Here is a 20,439-nt window from a genome sequence, read left to right as displayed (position 1 = left end):
AGTAGCCCAGCAGCTGTAATTTTCTGATCTCTCTTGCCTAAAAGCAACATTGTCATCTTTCTGTGTCAAACACACAAATCCCGTGCCAAGCAATTACAGCTTCTGCTCAACAATCCCAAAGACATTTTCCCAGTAACACTAATACCTCATGTTTGGCTGCCATGACAGAAAACTAATCTTGGAACATCACTTTTCAGGCTACAGTACGGGCATGGTGGAGGTGCCTGATAACTATGGCACTTCTTCTGAATGCTAAGCCTTTACCAGAGAGTAAACTTCAAATGTAAAAATAAATATGAGCTTGCCTTGTGTTTTGTGAGGCACTGAATCAATAAAGTGGCTAATCACACTTCAGCTCAAGCACCAAGGAGAAAAGCTGCTAGACTGCCCCTTTCATGGCAAATGCCATCATGCATTCTGAAACCAAACAAAGCCATCCAAAAACAACTGTGATGGTTATTAAGGAGAGGGATCGTATGTCTGTCTATGTATATACACAGATAATCTTCCTAGTAGGCGAAGCAATGAAATACGAAAACAAAGTGTCATGGTCTGTAGTTAAAAACATGGAATTTAAATTAAGAGCAGTTATAATTCTGATACATCTGGTAGACTCCATTAAGATACTGTGTTCTTTTTTGGCCACTATATTATGTAAAGGCTATTGCTGTTCAGTTATCAAACCAAAGGAAAACAAAACAGGTATATTCACTGCTTAAAAGCTCCTTGATCTTGAAAGCAGAAGACTACAAAATGACATTTAAGTATTAAATATACTCAAAGGTACCAAAAAGTCAGACATCTTTAGAATGACAAGTGAAACATGAACCAGTGATCACAAATAAACTAGGAGGGAGTGCATTTATGGCTGAGAACAGGAGGAAGACTCTCCTAAAGGAATGTGGAAGTCTATAAAGGAAACCCTACTACATTATTGAATCTGATATCCTCATAGCATTTACATCCTTGGTTAAATTACTTTATTTATTAGCAATCACATGAGGTAGATAGGTCAAGTTAGGTCAAATCCTCAAACATGTGTTCTCTAATTTCTAATCTTATTTCGTTCTATTATGTTGCATGAACTTTACATGCATGGGAATTTCGACATGTTTTTAAAGTTAGATTAAAATATTGCCATTTACACTACCATGAAAAGGAAATTGCAAAGGAGCCCCAGAATTAAAATCACACATATTACTGGTGGGTAAAATAAGAGATAAAAAATAATAGCTGTGATTAAAAACGGTTCATTGAAATTATTTTCATGACAGAGAAACTGTATTGTTTCATATTGTGTGTAATGAAATGTGTCACTGTATGTAGTTGCATACAGTATGAGGTTCACATGTCCATTAAACAATGCTGTAATTTAAGATTTTTAATGTTTATCCATTAAATCTATACTTTACATGAATGCAACTTCCTTCCAGGAATCTTGTCTAATCCATATAGATTTGCTATTGTGATATTCTAACACAAGCTATATCAGTATTGTTTTTTAAACAGTGGCTGAAATCAACATCAAATTTCAATGATAATCACATGGGTTTCAATGGTTATGAACATGCTTGCTTTCCTATCATGTCACAGTTCTGCAGACAGTCTGTGCTTTAATCATTTTAATAATTGCTGTGCTCTGCAGTTCTGACCAATAGAATGCTAGACAGAATACAATCCTCATTCTTCTATACCTTGTGCAAATAGACCCATCCCCACTGCAATATTAAATTGCGAGTGATTGATTGATGATGATACATTAAAAAACACCGTAGGTGTGTTCATTCAATATCAATATATTGTATGGATTTTAAGTTCTGGGATGTTTGCAATGATTTTTTTAAATTCCTGAATTTACACAATTAACATGTGAGATCTCTAAAAAATTCATCAAATGTATGACATTCATGCACACTATCCCCATATTATGTACTGTATATATCATATAAAAGGTATATATTATACAGTGTATTATATATTATTATAGTGAATGTGGTCTGAATGTTTTCTACTTTATGTTAGGTCACAGAAGTCTTTCTGGCTCCTACAAAAGTTTGCTGATGTTAGCAATTGAGCGAACGTCTAAGAAATTTAGGTGCACAAGGTTAAATGTGCGGAACACTCCCCCACTGGGTTTGAATAGAGGGAGTCTGCAAAGCCTGCTGGGCCCACTGCTAGAAACACAGAATTGCACACAGGCAAAAGCAGTCGGGGCGAATCCATTTCAGAGCCCATTATAAAGCTGTCAGAAATAAAACGACAGAAACCCGAACACCAGCGTGCAAATAACTTTTAGAATACTTGGTCTTGCTTTTTATGACCAGAATACAAAGTGGGAAAAACTAGCTCTTACATTCATGAAAAACAATAACAAAACGGACTGCTTGAAATAGTCCCTAAATTGCCACTGTAAATGTGTGTGCCCTGCAATGGACTTTTGTCCAGAGTGTCATTCTATATTGCACCATATAAAGATTCAATTTTGTTTATGAGTGTTTTTCGGGAAACTCAAAATTATGCTCAAACTTTGTATTTATAATATAGGCTCCAGTTACCATGACCCTTTACCTAGAAAAGAATGGCTTTCTAATACTGAATGGAAATAAGGATTCATTTCTAGTGAAAGATTTCTTCACTGGTTCTGAACTTCTATTTCTTAAAACTTCTCAAACAACACATTCAGGTCTTCCTTTGCAAGCACTGCAGAAAAATCCCCCCTCCCCAAACATTAACATCTTTTGAAGGGTTACAGAGATTGCCTTACCTCAGGGATTCCCAAATCTCTTCTGGTTGGAAAATCCCTTTTTAAACCTTTAAAGTTTAATTATAAGCTTTTTTGTAATGTTGAGAATAAGTATAAGAATATAATAGGGTCTATAATATACTTCATTGTAGTTATACAGTAAGTCCGTAATAATAATCTCTTATAACAAGATTTCCCATTGCCTTCTGCTGTAGCTAACCCTTACTGTCCACATCAAAATTAGAACATACTATACAAATGATTAGAAACAAGAGGAGGCTGTTTGGCCCATCTTGCACATTTGGTAGGTAGCAATTCACTGATTCCAGGATCTCATCTAGCTATTTCTTGAAATTACCAAGGGTACCGGCTTCAATAATTTGGCAGGGTAGCTTGTTCCATATTCCCACAACCCTACAGGTAAGGAAACGTGTCCTGTTATCTGTTTTACTGTACTTCCACAAAATTTCCACTTGTGTCCCCATGGTTTGTGTTTTGCTGTAAGACAGAGAGGGAAAAGTGGGGAATTGTTTGTCTGGGGCATTTCCAGAGCAAAAATGAAAACTCTAGGACTGTTCACTACCTCGTGCTTTTCAAAGAGTTAAGCTGTACAGTATGAGAAATTGTTTAACTGAATGAATACAAAACCACAAATGTTAGCTGTAAGTTGAGGCTGTAAAGCCAAATAAAAGCACCGAAAAAGAAAATGACAGTGCTGTTGTTTTCTAAACGGGGGCCAGCGGTTAAGAACTAGGATCACCCAGGGGCCCCAGAAGACAAAGACAGACCACTTAAAATATAAAAAAGTGTCACACTGATAGCATTGGTCATTTGGCGATGTATGTGCCAGTGTCATCACAGCTCTCTGGATCGTGTTCCACCTCCAGCTTATACTGACATATCATTAGCCAGATAATCATCACATAGAGATGAACTATATGTATAAAATATTCAGACTCACTCTGAAGGGCAACACATCTTTAATTAACCTAAAAGGCTAGGGTGTTTCCATAAATGAGGGAAATTATTAAGATTAAATCCTAACCTTAGAGTAAAATGAATTTTAATTTTTTTGGAACCCACAGAGAAGTGTCTGGTTCCTTGGTCCCCAGACTGGGGAACCATGGAGCTCTAAAAGAGAAGCATTTAAAGTGTTTCTGTGAGGTTGACTATACTTATGCTACTACACAGCACACTGCATTGTATTACTTACAGTTGGTATCATCAATAACAAAATGCTCATTATAATATAATAGACAACAGTAGCATTAGCAGCAACAGATTTACAAAGCAAGCCATGTTGCGCCTTTAAGATAAAACTCTAAAGGGAGAAAATCATTCATCTCAGAATACACAGCAATTAGCACAGCAGTTCTTGAAATTATATTGTATATTCTATGCAATACCTACAAAAAGCCAGAACAATTTTTTTTTACTGCATATATGATTTGAGCACACTGTATATGTGTCTTCATACAGAGCACAGATTAGCGCTACTTGACAAGGATATTGTTGTTATCAGATTGATAACATCAGTTATAAAATACCTAGCCTGACAGGCACTGCTGTTGAGAACCTACTATACTACCATAGCTAACTTTCTGAAATGTTAAAGGCTCTTAAGAAAAAAATAAAGATACGTTTAAAATCTTCCTACTGTATATATATTTAAAACAGTCTTTAAATCATACCCTCATATCAACACAAAGGTTGAGCGGCACTCTAAACTTTACTCAACAAAGCATCGTGGGCATGTACATCTCTTCTTGGTATAATGTAAAGCTTAGTACTCATTAGTATATCATAAGCCACAGTAATATTAACATAACCATAGGTTTTACAAAATGCAAAAAAAGATATTATGAATTGGTAGGATCATTTTTGTATGTTTTGTTTGCAGAAATCTGAGCAAATCTAACTCCTTCTCAGTAAGTCACAACATACAAATCTACTGTGTACAGTATATATACATTGTACACAAATAATTGTAGAAAGAAAGCATGCAACGAGAAGGCTGCCATAAGCCTTACCTGTTATGTTGAGAGCACCCGATTTTCATGATTTCCACGATATTGAAAACATTTTACCAAGCTTTCATTTCAATGTACAGAGACGTTACAGCGTTAAACTTGTTCAACATTATAAACTGAATACAATAAGAGGTTTTCATGCCAGTGCTATTTTAATTAAAATGTAAATTATTGGGAAATATCATCTTTAAAATCTTTAATGCCCGATGTGTGCTTATTTAGTGCAGAATTAGTCATCGACATAAAATGACCAATCGTTTCAGACTACACATTACATCTACATAAAAATTTAATTAAGAATTAATTAAAACTGAACAGTAAGACTGATTATGCATCCTGTTTAATTAATAATGACCAGCTTGTGGAAACATTATTTTGTATCTTCATTTTCTGATTTTATTTGCTTTCATGTCACACTGTTTATTGCAAAATTCCTGTAATGCTTGCTAGTTTTAGGTTGTAATAAATGTCACCTATTAGGCCAAATTCAGTCAGTCAAATTACATACAAAATTACAATGTCGAACAAAGTCCTCTAGACCAAAGACCACTAGACAAGCTTCGAGCTAATGTATATACCAGTCTGAACAAACAATTTCTCCAAAATAAATGGCAAATGACATTAGTCATGTTAATCAGAAAACAAAAAAAACACTTTTATATTACAATTTAATATTTTTTCATCTTTAATAGTACTATCAACACAATTATAAATATAATAATTTAAAACAACTTAAGTGTAATTCATTATATATGAGATAAAATACCATCCAATTAAACATTCATTCACCACTGAATCTAACAACTACAGCAAAACCTTTCAAGAAAGCCTTTTAATCTTGATTAAAGACCACACCACTCTAATGTTAACGGATTGGTAAGATAATGAATCTTAAGCATAACAACAAGCACAACACGTACAAGTACAGAGCCACAATGTATCTGAAGAGCATAAGAACATAAGAAAGGTTGGAAACAAGAGGAGCCCATTTCTCCCATTTAGTCTGGTCATTAGTAACTTATTGAACCACAGATCTCATCTAACTGTTTCTTGAAAGAAGCCAGAGAATCAGGTTCAACAACATGGCTGGCTTATCCTCAACCTTCACACATTATCCTAGCTGTATCCTATTCAGACCCTTTAACAAAATTGCAATCTTCACATTTTAGCACTGTATTACCCTATATTACCAAGTACACGTGATTAGCGTCTTTTGCTAAGGGTTTCTACTACATGATCACTGTTCCATTAGTACCTACTAATACTACAGTATTTCTTTGAGGTTCTCAATACTGAATTTTAACCTTTTTTTATTTACTGCGTAATGTATTGCTTTGTATTTATAAAGAATCATTCTATACAGTATGTGTGTGCATTTACTTTATCCAGGTTATTCTAGCAAATATACTATACGTATAAACAGGTGTAATATTTGTGTGGACAAAAGGTAATTCACTTCTCTAAAAACTGCTTTGGATAAAGTGGCCAAATAAATTACTAACACATCAGAGTGAGAGAATACTATACAGTACATGTATGTAATAGCAAGTAACAATTTCATATCTGTAGATTATGTTTTGGTTAATTTTGTAATGGTTTCAAAATGATCTAAATCACGATGACACAGAAAATTCTTTTGAATTCAAGACCGAGTATAATTTTATTAATGAAAACACACATTTTCTAGAATGTCTTTATTTGTTTAAATTACTGTGGTTTTCACCCAAATAGAAGCTTAGTATGTAGATATAATTATAACATTTATTCCAGAGATAGGCAAGGTCATGAAAGAAACACTATGTATAACTGACCTTCATGAGCAATTAAATGATTTGTCTGAGTTAAAGTCCCATTGGGAAGCTGTTCACGAAACACAAGCACGCCATCAAAGAGTTTCAGTTGCTTTATTCATTTTTTACTTTCAACCCAAATATGGAAATCGTAGCTTGAACATTCTATTGAAAATATTCTAATATTACTGTTTAATTTTTTGTCTGAGTGAGATAGACACCATTTTAAGCCTTTAATTAAATGTAATACTCTGTAAAATTATGCAAAAATAGTTGGGGACACAATGGCAATAACCTTCAATCTAAGAGTGAGGAATTTGTGCGTTTAAGCAGGGTGATTTGGGAGACAGGATGAAGTAAACCGCATGAAGATTCGGTCAGGCAGATACATTACTTTCTGCAGTTCTTTCATGCTGTTGTGCTATAGTACAGTACTGTATATCAATTTCTATTCACAGCATACAGTGCATTGAATTAGATGTATGAAAACTATCTTCACTTAAATTTCAGGGGCTTTCAACTTTGTCAGCCATAAATTTATGGACATGGCCATAAACAAAAACTATTACAGAGAGATCTATCAGTCTTGAAATTAGGTCGCTTCATCAACCAGGGCAAAATTCCTCCTATATTATTATTATTATATAATTTATTATATTGTGTTCCTCTGACAGTGTCAAAATAAATTATTTTGCCTGTAGATCCTTTGACACTCTTAGATCTCAAACTACAACTTTTCCTGTATTCCGTATAGAAGATTGAACAAATTACAAAAGTATCCTGGCATGGACTTTAAACAGTATCTGCAATAATTAAAAAAAAAACTTTTATATAATCTACTTTCGGTGAAATACACTATAGACACGGCTTGTCAGAATAGCCATTTCTGCTGTATAGACTATTCTTAGGAATTTTAAATATCGTCTCCTCTGCAGCTGATTCAGTTACAGTAATGTACTGTTTCAATGTGTTCCTCATACATGAAAATTGTATGTTTAGCAGATGCACGCACTGGTAAATTTCCAGGCAAATTTGTCTGCTCCCTAATATGCAATCCCATTAAATTAACTGATATACATGACATTATTTATTCCCTAATAGAGCTTTAAATACTTTATTGATTGACAAGGTTTACCACACTATTTTATAGCAGTAATTTATGACAGAGTAATCACTGAGGGATGTGCCTGAGATAAGTCCCTGATGGATATTCCAATAGTCAATACTTATTCACAGACAACACAATTAACACACTTATGGACAACACAAGCAAACACAGGAAGACTTTAAATCAGTCTGTTAAAACTGTGGACTAACGGGACTGTGAAGACATTTTAACAGTCTGGTGAGTAGAGATGTTCTCATTTTAAGAATTTGAGTATTATTTCAATTAAGAAGATGACTTGTTAAAAAAAAAGCAAAGCAATTGCACATGCAACAAAACATTTAGTTCTTCGTATAAGATGTGCTGTATGCAGCCTGAGGTAATTTTTTAAGCTTAACATGACATTAAAGCTCAATGATTGTAATTTAATATATGAAATGTTGCTTGCAGAACAGAACCCTTCAATATTACCTGTCTTGATCTCTACCTCACTACTGAAAATAATACAAGGACTTATTCATTTGAAAACTCCAAACAAGTATACACAAAAGGATTACACACCTGACCAGCGTAGACAATGCTAAAACCCAAAGAAGATTTCATAAATGTAAAAGAAGAAATGTCTTTTGTCTGCAATGTCCGTGAAGGTCTTTAATTTTAGCATGACAGATTCTGCTGGTTTAGTTTAACCCTTTCACACATTATTGTCTTTAAAAAGGAGAAATTCACAAGATGCAAGAGTTTATAATATTACAGAGAACTTTAATGATCCAGACAAATAAATCCTTTCTAAGGAAACATACAGGATGTACAGGATCACTGCTTAACTGGCACTTCTGTTGATCAGCTTCATTTAAACTACTATTTCCGATCCAGATCTATTTATGATACTAACTGTATGGGACATGATACTCCCATATTTACCTGTCATTTGAAGGTATTTATAAGGATCTTCCATTGCTAAAGACCGCACAGCCCATGGGCTCAACTGTCCACTATCTCCTCAATGAGGGATTTAATGTTAAGACTTTCTGAGCAATTAAGACAACAGAAATAAATTAATGGTGAGGGAGTATGCTACACCAAGGACTAAATATTTGGCTGTCTAGTGAGATTGAGAAATTAACTTTTGAGTTATAATAATAAACCATATTTATAAACCCCAAATAAACAATGTGAAAATAGCTCCATGACCCAATAATCAGTGTATTGTCATAATGATACCATATGATACATAGTTTCTTCTGTGTATGTTTGGTTGTAATGGCAATATCAGCATGTCCAGATTCTCCTAGTAAGGTTATCCCTAGCAAAAAGCTTTGGTCATGTGTTGCAAACACTAGAAACTGGACAAAGACATAGGAGCAAGTAGTGTACCAATACCTTTTAAAAGCTACTCTGATTTTTAAGGAACTTTATTTTACTATCATATTGAGATCAAATATATATATATACCATAATATAATAACACTGTAACAGTACTTCTTGTGAAGAAGTCATTTACTTTTATAATAGGAAACTATAGTAATAAACCGTTTATCAGTTAATTTCACTGTTTATAAAATCTGTGATGTATGGCTCTTCATTTTGTTCAGCTGCTGTATTTGTCCATATTCTGATTTAAAGCACAATTTAACTTGGCATTACCATGGATGGTAGGTCTATAGTTGTGTTGTGTTGTGTTGTTTTGTGTTGTAATCGGAAAATCCACACCTTCAACTACTATCAACCCTATTAAATAGTTCTAGTAGTCATCGTATCATGAATCCTCTTCAACTCGGCACAACCAAAAAGTTATCCGGGACTGTTTATGTATATCTGGATGGTCAAAAAATCATGTCTTCATTGATAAGACGAGGAAACAATTTTTAGATCCTATTAATTTGTTGTTTTTTTTTACTTGCTGTTGACCAGTTAATTAATTTTTTCAAATGTATACAATTATTATAGTGAGCATGTTCTCCCCATGTTTACATGGACTATCTCCAGGTACTCTGGTTTCATCACACCCCCCAGAGACACTGCTTAGGTTAAAAATTGCTCCTGTTTGATATTACCCTGTGATGGATTGCTGTCCCCTCCACTATGTTATTCCAAATGGTACTCTATGCTTCTGGAATTGGTTCTGGACTGCTGAAACCCTTACCAGAAAACAAAAAGAAATTCCCTGACAATGGATGAATAGATGGTCACAAGTCTTGTGTAATTGGCAACTGATCACCCTGTTAACCTTTTTTTTCCCCTTTTTGATGTCAGTATAACCCATATACAAGGCTAAAAAACAATATAAACTTTACCATCAAGACAGTTACTGCAAATGTTAAAATCATTTAATAGTACCATCAAAACACATCACAGCAAACATGTTAACTGCTGTAAGGCTGTAAACATACTGTATAAGGTCACTCAAAAAAAATATTTATAAAACATACAGTATATGACCAACCAGAACTATTTCTACTAATTAAGGGAGACAAAGTAACTAATGCCAAGTTATGAAACATGAATCCAGGAGAATTTGCCTTTTGTAAGCTTTGTAAGACACACACATTCTAGTAGGCAGTGTCTTCACACTGATTCCGCCCTACTGAACAGTCCATCAAGCACATACTGTACACATTAGGGGATTAAGGACAATTCTCAACAAACAACCTATGTGCTATACTGTTCCATCTTTACCACCAAAAATGCTCTGTGAATGTAATCTAAGAAATCTATTCCACCTGTGGGCATAAGCATTCTAAGTGTTATGTCACCATCTGCATTTTGACAAGCCACATTCATAAAGAAAGATAAATAGCACCTACCTGTAAACATGTGAGACAGCATTGCTTGTTTTATCCCATCCATTGTGAATTTTAAAGCAAAATGAATAACAACTCTATGCATTTTATGTTTATGTCCAGTTAAAAAAATGCATGCATTACGCTATAGATTTTGTGTAATGAACTTTATGTTTATATTTTGTTTGCATGTTTCATTGCGATCCTCCTACCTGATCTCTTCAGTCTCTTCTTCAAAAGCAGCTTTCATTGATGGTACTAATATGGTCAATGGATTGAAGAAAAAATAATTTCATCTTATTGATAAAATGTGTTATAATTTATGGATTTGCGTGTGGAAAATAAAAATTGAAAAAAATGAAAAAATGGTCTTGAGTGATTATTTAGGTTGTTACACAAATTCAGTGTAAAATTCTTACCTGTCTGAAAGATGAAGGTTGGTATACACACAAAACCATACATTTTGACATACAAAAATACGTAAATCCAGTTTAAGGGTGGTTAATCACAGCTTGGATTTCTGATGAAAGCCAACTGAAGCAGATTATTATAGCTTTTGCAAAAGAAACCTGCGAAACTTGAATATTAGTGTCAGGTTCACTTTAAACAGTTGTCCTTTGACAATGTAAGACACATGTAATTCCTTCTTTAGAATCTTCTCAAATGGTGTAAAGTGGTCTTCTTAATTATTCTTTAATAAATAAATTCTCTCTGACACATGTAAATATTGCTGTTCCCCAATTCAAGTTTCCCAGTGAAATATCGCAAAATAAATAACATGATCATAAACTTTCACTTGCCATGTCATTTAATCCTGATCCCCGATAAATATGTGCATTTTTAAATGTAAATAAAACTGCAATTGTATGACTGCTATTTAACATTTATCAGGGACAAGAATCAAATGGTGAGATTTATAAGATCACTTACCCCATGCTGCATGAAGAGGAACAGAATATGTTGAACCAAATGTTAAGTTCAGTGTCATTTTCTTGCAAACATCCTTTATGTTCAACAGTAAAAAAGGTGTTACCAGTCCAGTTGCCTGAGTGGCAACCACAGGAATGAGGATCCCCTTTCAAGTGTCAATTATAATTCCATGCATAAAGCAATATGAAATCCCTGCCATTTTAACAGTGTGCAATCAAAGCAAAGACCACACCTACCTTCTGTGTTTCAGCACATTCATTAGCATATAAATATATTTAACATGCTCAAGGCTATTATTTAGCACTTTTACTGAATACTACAGAAAATATAAATAATACACAAACAATTGTATATGTGTATATTTATATGTGTATAAATAAAAATAAAACATTTAGTACCTTTAGTTTTACCTATGCAATTGATGAAATGGTTCCATGAAGAAAGCGTTTCCAGACAGAGAAAGAAAATAAAAGAGGAGAGAGACACTCATAAGACTCGTGACTGTATGTAAATGCAGAATAAAAACTCACTGATGGAAAGAACGGATGAGCACGTGAGGAGAATATAGAGATCTCCGTGGATGCATTGGGCGACACACAGGGATAGCCAAGTATCAATACTCCTGCATCACCGAGGCATGCAGAGGGAAATACACTTTGCCGTGCTCTACTGAAATGGTGTCAAGATGAGAAAATGTCTGTCACAATGGGGAAGGTCAGTCCACTCACTGGGATAAGGAGATTTTCAATGGCATTCCAGCAGCCAAAATGGGAGCACATGTTTTAAAATAGACATGCACTGCCCTAAGCATGATTTCACCAACCCTGCTTTACAAACCACAATGAAACAAAAATAAGTTGGATCAGTGAACATCCCTCTCAAACACACTTAAGACAAAATCCCTAGCATCCCCCAGTTTTTGCTTGTCAGATTTTTATTGTATTCTGCTTCCTTTTTTGATTATTCTGATACCTTTTCACTTTGCATTTTTTTTTCATTGTGCTATCTTCCTGTTGTTTTTGTCTCTTTTAATGTTTTTTTGTGCTGCAGGAAAAGAGGAACGTAAAGCTAGAAGGGAAAAATAAAGTAACGGCAAAGAAAAACAAACAGCAGAAAAAAAATGGCCGATAACCAAACCATCCATTTACTGTGCAAGGTAGCGTTCAAGCATCTGGCCTGAGTTCTGCAGTGGCGAAATGTAAAAATAAAGCAGCTAGGAGAGCACAAGAAGGAACGATGGAAGCAAGAGAGGAAAAGGAACAGAGCCCATACCTTGGTCGCCCATCATCAGGTGCGCCAGACCTTGAAGGAAAACAAGAGCACAGTCAGCATAGAACACGGGATCATGGGAAGGATCTGTCACAGTGACAAGAATGCTTTGTGGCAGGCATCTGCTTCTCATGAGATGTCTGAATCGCAAAGGGAAGAGGGGAGCGGAAAGTTGAGTAGGAGAGGGAGGTTCCAAAAGCATTTTCTCAACCAGTGGTTGAAATGCTTTGCGTCACACTTACTTTGAAAGATAAAAGGCGTTTTTGTTTTATTTTTTAAAAAAGGGGGCATCGTTTATACCCAAATCCCCAACCTCCCCTACCATACTTCGACACCATATTTATACTGCAAACAAACAGGAAAAGTGATGGAAGAAAAATAGCTTTTAGGAAATTCAGGTTGCCCAAATATACTGTAAGTTACACAGTCTATCTCAGTCTTTAAAGACCAAGTTTATATATATATTTAGCAGTCATTGTTTCTCCATTTTTCAAACACAACCTGATGGGCTGGGTCTGGTCATTTTCCCCTCATCGAAGCCAATACTTAAGAGTATTGATTGAATTACATCTCCTCCCGATGCTTACATTCAAAACTGGATTGGCCACCTCTTCCAAGAAGCACCTGTATTTGCTTCTGTCATAACACCGTCACCTGTAAAGCCTGTCATGCAAGAGTGAGGTTGTTCTAGAGTAAGACTCTAAGGTCTTTCTACTTAACATACAGCCATGGTCTGTTTCACCACAAAATATCTTAGCTTAAATCAAGGACAAGCATGTCATGATTTATTTGATATGAAATCACTTTTTTATTGATTACAGTTTTCAGCTTTATACTTCATCTCTAAGGAATATGACATAGAAAACAAATCTAAAATATGTTCAGAACACAGTTGTATTCTGTATATTTTTTTAGACAAGTAAGACACTACCAGGCTAAGGTGTGGCCTACTGTAAATAGTTATAAAATCAGGGAATTTGCAATGCAATGGTTTGGCAAAAATTACTTACCAGTATTCACAGTACATAATGTAATTCTGTAACTGCTGTATTTTTTTTTCCCTTCAGAGACCTATGTCAATGTTTCAATTTATAGAAACTGAATTATATTCAAACTTTTTTCTGTATATACAGTAGCATTACACCTCATGAAAGTAACTTCTTTAATAAGGTTTTTTGTTATGAGTTTCAAGGATGCTTCCTTGTAGAAATGCCTATGTATGAGAAGATATTACTGCAGAAGATAAGTAATAACGAATAACTCAAGTGAGTTAATTGACAACACCCTTCCACACAATAGAATATATTCGTGCATGTCTCTAGTCAGTTGACAGCAATTTTATATGAACAAGCCAATCTATTTTATTTAACTGTGCATACTGGTCCAATGCAAAGTATAGCACAGGCCTTTGAAGTCTCAGCCATGCTAAAAGTACCTTTTTTTTTTTGCTAAGGCAGATGCCTCATGTCCAAGGATTTCTGTTAATATCAACGTAAAGTAAATCTACTTACCGTACTGTGGACATCCGGCTTAACAGTATCAATCACACAGCGGAAGTTTTTTAAAGAAATACAGACAAGAAAAGAATCACAGAACAAAGCAGAGTACCCACCTTCAACATAGTTGTCTTCTGCAAGCACGGACAGGTAAGGAGAAAAAAAGGAAGACATTCATTAAGCAGCATGCAGACTGGAACTTGCCATTGCATGTCTTTATCATGCAAGGCATCAAACACATCATGCAAGTGCCCCATTGCCACCATTCAAGGGGGTTAACAAAAGCACCAGAGAAGCAGTGCTGTTAATATCAACTGCTTAATTGAAAAAATAACGAGACGCATCAGTTCTGTAATCAACCTTTACCGGGTGCACAAACGACTTGTGCTGACATGAGCATTCTTTCCTATTAACAGTTTTCCTCTTAGAGCTTTTGTCGGTAAATATTTAAAAAGTGCTGGTGATGAGTTGTTTTTTGTGATGATAATCCGATGGCCGTTGACCCCCAGTGTCCAACCAAACTTTCCATAATGAACACTTCAAAATAATTTAGCCTTAAAACAAGATTTATTGGCATTAAAAAAGGTGATACTTGCAAGCAAATGAAAACAATTACAACAAGAAAATTAAATTAACAGACTTAAGGTCATAATGGAAACATTTTCAAAACGTCATGCAGAAAAATGTAAAATTAAATGTAAAATACAATCTGACAGCATTCAATGGCTTTTGATGACAGGCTGATAAAGCTCCTGGTTCAATCTACTTTGAAGAATAAAATAATCTTCTTTAAGGATATTTAAAGTTTCTATTTTATATTCTGTCATGGTTAAATTTACAAACTTACAGTTTGGGCTCTTTCAGAAAACTGACCTTTTCAAGTTTTATTATTTCTGTTAAGATTCCTGTTAGGAAAAAGTGATTTTAACCAGATTTCATGCTTTTGGAACATCAAAGTGAATTGTGAGAAAGCAATGCTTCAAGCACCACTTCTCAACAAAACACATTAAGTAATAAAAACAAGCATCTCTTCATTTGACAAAGAATGGACTTACAATGTTGAGCAATGGAGCAAGATTGTCAAGACTGTACTAATCAATTTCTGTAATCATATTAAGTAATTGTTCTGAACAAATGTAGCTTCTTAAAAATAAAACTTATCCAAAGACACCAGAACCTAGTTTTGGGCCATTTAATTTTTTTGGGCATGTAAAACCTTTTGCAATGTAGAAAATCATTTCTTTTAAGGTATATTTTAACCCTGAGAGCAAATAAACCATGCCCCTAGTGAACATAAGGGCATTTGCATCATGCATAGATGTAGCTTCTGCTTTGTTAAAAAGAAAAGGCAAAATTAACATCTTTAAGAAGCATGACATGTAAGAAAGTCAACAGCTGTCATCAACATTTCTCTTAGGGCAATATCTACAATTATGCTTTTGCTTGTTTCATGTTTTTTTTTATTCTAAAAAGGTTGACATGTTTGTTCTTCATTTTATTGGAATCCTTTAAAGATGATCTTGCAGGTAGTTAAACTCACAAAACACTCAGAGGTTGTGATTATCAGTGCTTTTCTGGAAGACTTTGAAGCTGGTAACCCCTTTCTCTTCAATTCCATTGATCAAGATTAACGGCAAAGATGCCTTGTACCGGTCATCATTAACCTACACATTTTTGTCACTTAAATGGCTCAATTAAAGTTCATCTGTAAAAGATATATCCCACAGCCTGATATCACTCACTTGTTCTTACTGTATCTCCACAGGCACACACTGCTAATCCACGACACAGGCTGCCTCCAGTCACTGGTAGGTATGACCACATGTGAGCTTCTCCAAGCAGCATTTGACCAGAATCAAGGACAGCTTGATGTCCTTTTTCTGTTAGAAATGCAAGCTCCTACCTCTTGATTTAGTGCCCGATAAAAATGTCTTCTTGACTGCACACTTACCAGAATAGTCAGCTTCATTTCCAATTGAGATACCACGCACCACAGCCAAATATGATAGCACCATTTCATGTGAACAAAAATTAATTTTTGTTTAAAAAGATCACTAAATAAGATTAGCCACTCCGAGATACTCCGAGAATGTGCAAAAAGCATCACAAATGATTAAAGTGCTACAGTATATGTATTCAAGGATGACCTACTGCACTCTCTTCAAACATACAGTTGCAAATGGAGGTTTAAGTGACTTTGGACACAAACATTCTGATAATGCGTCTTCTTCACAATGTCTTGATGCAGTTTTTTTAATTCAAGACTTAAGTGACTAACACTCAACCTTCATTGGTAACATAATAATTACAGTATGTACCTAAGAGAATATGTTTCAGAAGGTGTTCATAGTTTTTCTAAAAATAACTTCAAATACTCAAAAGCCGGAACATGTTCTTGAAATGTTCTACATACTATACATTATTGCACTAAGCATTTCCTGTTCTTCCAATAAATAAGTAAAACTAAAGATCATTTTAAGCCTTATTTACATCAAGAGATTAATTTAAAGTGACTTTGTCATCGTTCATAACCAAAAACACATTTAAAAAATAAGTTTTTTTTTCACAAGCGTAAGCTGAAATTTGCGTGAATTGAAACCAGAACTGATCAGAACATTAATCTTTCCTGATAAATAAAAAAAAATGAAAATTAATTATACCTGAAATGGAGATTGCACAATTAACAGGAGTATTAAAAAAGATAGCATTTTTGCAAAAATCTGCTTATTGCCTCATTTATACATAGTTAGTTATATACGTTTCGGAATTATAGCAAAAAGTAACTAACATTTCCTTAAATCTTTGTAGATATTACAACAAAAACAACATCATGCATTCAGACTATATATGCTCTGGGTTCAGGACAGGAGTAATATCAAAAAAACTGTTGACCTGCTTCTAAAAAAAAATGTGTTTAATGACAATCACAAATGTAAAATTTTTATCTAAGCATTTAAAGGGAAATATAAACCCAAGGAGTACTTATCTGGATATGTCATGCCTCAGAGTATTTAATCAAAACCCAAATTACAGTAGTTTTCTTTGGTAGTTTTGGCCAGCTACAGTAGTAGCTCAATGGTTTCTCTAAGACACATGGCTATGTGTACATGAGGCGTTCAGATGTTCTGTTTTAATATTATCCTCATAGTAAGGTTGAATTGCTGCATTTTTGAAGTTCAACTAAAATATACAATTCTAGCCTTACCATCAGATCATTTAGATCCATTACTGATTTTTGTTGCTTTTTACCTTATTTGGTTTAAGATTCAGCTCATATTAGGAAAATATGCTGCATAATAACTGAGTTCAAATACAACTGTAACAGCCCAAGGCTGTTAGTGCAAAACAATGCACAGTATCACACTTTGAATCATGAGTAACATTATTTTTATAAGCTGCAACTTCACAAAAGGAAGTAGGGGGCTCTTTTGTAAAATTTCTGCTCACCTCTCCAATTGCTGCTCTTTCAAAATACAAACCCCATGCATCAGGGGAGACTTCAGTCTCTGAGACATTCAGCATTTTACCATATTACATGCATGCATACTTAGTCCTACAGTAAAATACAGTAATAAAGGACATACAGTAGTAAATATTAATGTGAAATCAATTTTAAGATCTTGAAAGTACAGGTATTTACTCTATGGTAACAGACAGCAGAACAAAAAAATGTGAAACCAAGCCAACTTTAGAAAAAAGGTATTTATAGTGGTTTAATCTTCCTAATGAAATCCCTCATTTAAAAAAGACCCAGTCAAATATTCCTCAAAGTATTTCTCTTTTGTTATTGATCTCAGGACAGTGTCAGCATAAAAAACACAAGTCCCAAATTTATGGTGAGACTGTGACTGAAACCGCATCTTGTGATTAAAAAAGAATGGATAGGCTTTATTTTAAAGTTCTGCAGTATACCCAAAATCACAATCATGAGGTTCAGTAATAATGCAACAACAAACAAAGGGACAATTAATATGAATGACTTTGCTGTGATTATGTCCATGCCAGTTGACTGGCACTTGAAACTTTCAGGATTAATGCTTACACTTCTCATATTTATCACTTCCACTATTGCATACTGTTATCAAGGTTTTCGTAGAATTACAACTGCTGTATTGTATTTTATTTATGATGTTGTTTATGACATAAAAGTTTTTAAAAATCCAATATTTAAGAATTATTTTATTTTATAAAAAAAGTAAAAAAAGAAAAATTATCCAGCCTCACCCTGGTTTTAAATCCATATTAAAGAGCCATATTATAAAAACAGATTATGGTCACCATCGTGAACATCATACTGTGTTGATGGGTCTTTGGTACACTCTAGGCCTGACTGTTGTTCATGCTGTTTTTGATTTGATTCCAGTTTTATTTGACTTAGCGTGGGTCCTTTAAACTGATTGATCTTGCTTGACTTCTCATTAACTAGATATATTTATAACTACCTTTTACTTATATCACAAAGTGTTAAGGATATTCCCACTGCAGAGGTAAAATTAAGTGTTATAATAATTTTACAATTATCCTAAGAACACATTTATAGTAAAATACCATAGTTATCTGGAAACACAACATTTTCTTTCTTTTAAACAATTCATCCTCATCTTTCATTCAAAAATAAGGGAGTATTAAACTGTTTTAATCTTCTTGGTGATATTGCTTTGCAACCCAGCTTTTATTTTTAGTATTAAGCACATTTTTGACCTGACCAAAAGTTCACAAAATAACCAGACACCAATATACTGTATGTGTTGCCAAAGGTTACACTGGAAGCCAGCACATTCCCCTCAAATACGTTATACAGAGAGAACCTCAAAGAGGTTTTAATGATCGAATGGTATAATTTTCTGCTAATTAATTAATAGAACATCAGTTGCCTTCAGGGTTACCTAAAACTGTATTCAGTGCAATGCAATTAATGTAAATTTTGCTAATTAAGGCTTTTCAATTATGTGCATAAATAAATCAGAAACTAGAAGTCTAAACACAATAAATCTGATTCTGTTCACCACAAAATAGTAATTTGTAAGTCATATTGGAGCTTGTTCCTAAGTGATTATGACACAGGCTTAATTGTGTGTGTAATGTTGGAAAGGTTTTGATTAAAGAATCGATTGTCCCACTTTGTAACTGCACTTCGAGAGATCAATTTTATTTTTCATTCGCGTCTTAATAGGTATAATGGAAAAACGTTAGTCACATACATCTTGATAATGTGATAAAGAAATATACTGCATAATAACATATTTACGATAATATTAAACGATTATTCAAAAAGTTCAAACTTGTTATGTAAGGTTTAAACATGAAAACACACAACACAATGTTGTTAGTAAAATATATTGCATTTATATTGCATCATTTGGGATTAATTATCCAATTACTATTCATTTTAGTGAAAGATAAAACTTATTTAAAGAGATACAGTATCCTTCTACATATCTGTCATATAAATACCGTACAGCTGTCCTCATACAAAATGGCTGAGTGCAGTGGTGTAGTTTTACGGCTTCTAATGGACTTTCTATAAGAAAAGTAAAAGATGAAAAATGTGAAAGAACCAATTGATAATTCAAGTACAAATCACTAGCTGGATCAATTTGTTGTTAAATTGCAACTGAAATCAAGAAAATGTACATAATAGTAAGAGTGTCTGAAAGTGTGGTAGGTCAAATGTATTTAAGGCAAATCTTTAGTGGCATCTGACATCTCAAAACCTGTAGTCTTTCTCATTATCCCCAAAACATAAAACAGTATGTGACTGGCTGTTTAATGACCAGCAACTCTAATGATAACAAAAACAGCCACAAAACCTAAGTCAGGTATTACATATTCATCTTCATCAGCAGTGAAAATTTGTTGATCTATTTGCCCGGATCACCCATTAAACATTTAAGAAAGTTCCACTAAGGTAAATGCACATCAGATTCCAGCTAATGCAGTTTAGACCTCCAGTTACTGTTACACTGACAACAAAATATCAATGACTGGCAACAGCAATCCTGAAGTAGTTGAAGATATACATTGTCTGCCAGTTTCCACTGTAATTGATATACAGTAGGTGCTGCATGTTTTACTTGTTCATGTCAGCACTATGGGTATTGCAGTATTTCACATCTATATTATTTTATGTATATCTGTACTGTAAATCTTCAACATTCAAATGTAAATTAGCAGTAATTCAGAATTTTGAATTAAAGTTTAGTAATATAGAGAATAAAGACGGTCTTTAAACTTGTCTTCATATAATTTTGTCAATTACTGAATTGCACAGAAGATTAATGTAATATGTAAGT

The 20,439-nt window shown here is 34.1% G+C and overlaps 1 protein-coding gene across 36 annotated transcripts in view; it reads right to left on the bottom strand.

Moving 5' to 3' along the window:
* The window catches only part of nrxn1a (neurexin 1a), a 350,164-nt gene that overhangs the window by 316,635 nt on the left and 13,090 nt on the right, over positions 1-20,439 (bottom strand). For 21 of the 36 annotated variants that reach the window (XM_015363013.2, XM_069179698.1, XM_069179705.1 and 18 more), the window contains exons 3-5: positions 14,263-14,280; positions 12,654-12,683; positions 11,780-11,791 (exon numbers count right to left, since the gene is read on the bottom strand). The exons of 6 other annotated variants lie outside the window; for them this stretch is intronic. In XM_015363013.2, the coding sequence (XP_015218499.1) occupies positions 11,780-11,791; positions 12,654-12,683; positions 14,263-14,280 (60 nt within the window). The remainder of the gene's footprint in view (positions 1-11,779; positions 11,792-12,653; positions 12,684-14,262; positions 14,281-20,439) is intronic. 9 more of the 36 variants (XM_015363015.2, XM_069179701.1, XM_069179703.1 and 6 more) reach the window with 3 other exon arrangements.

The sequence above is a fragment of the Lepisosteus oculatus genome, chromosome 17 (genome assembly GCF_040954835.1).
Source record: "Lepisosteus oculatus isolate fLepOcu1 chromosome 17, fLepOcu1.hap2, whole genome shotgun sequence".
Lineage (NCBI taxonomy): Eukaryota > Metazoa > Chordata > Actinopteri > Semionotiformes > Lepisosteidae > Lepisosteus > Lepisosteus oculatus.
Note: the sequence above shows the minus strand (reverse complement) of the source record. Positions and strands in the feature narration are given on the sequence as shown.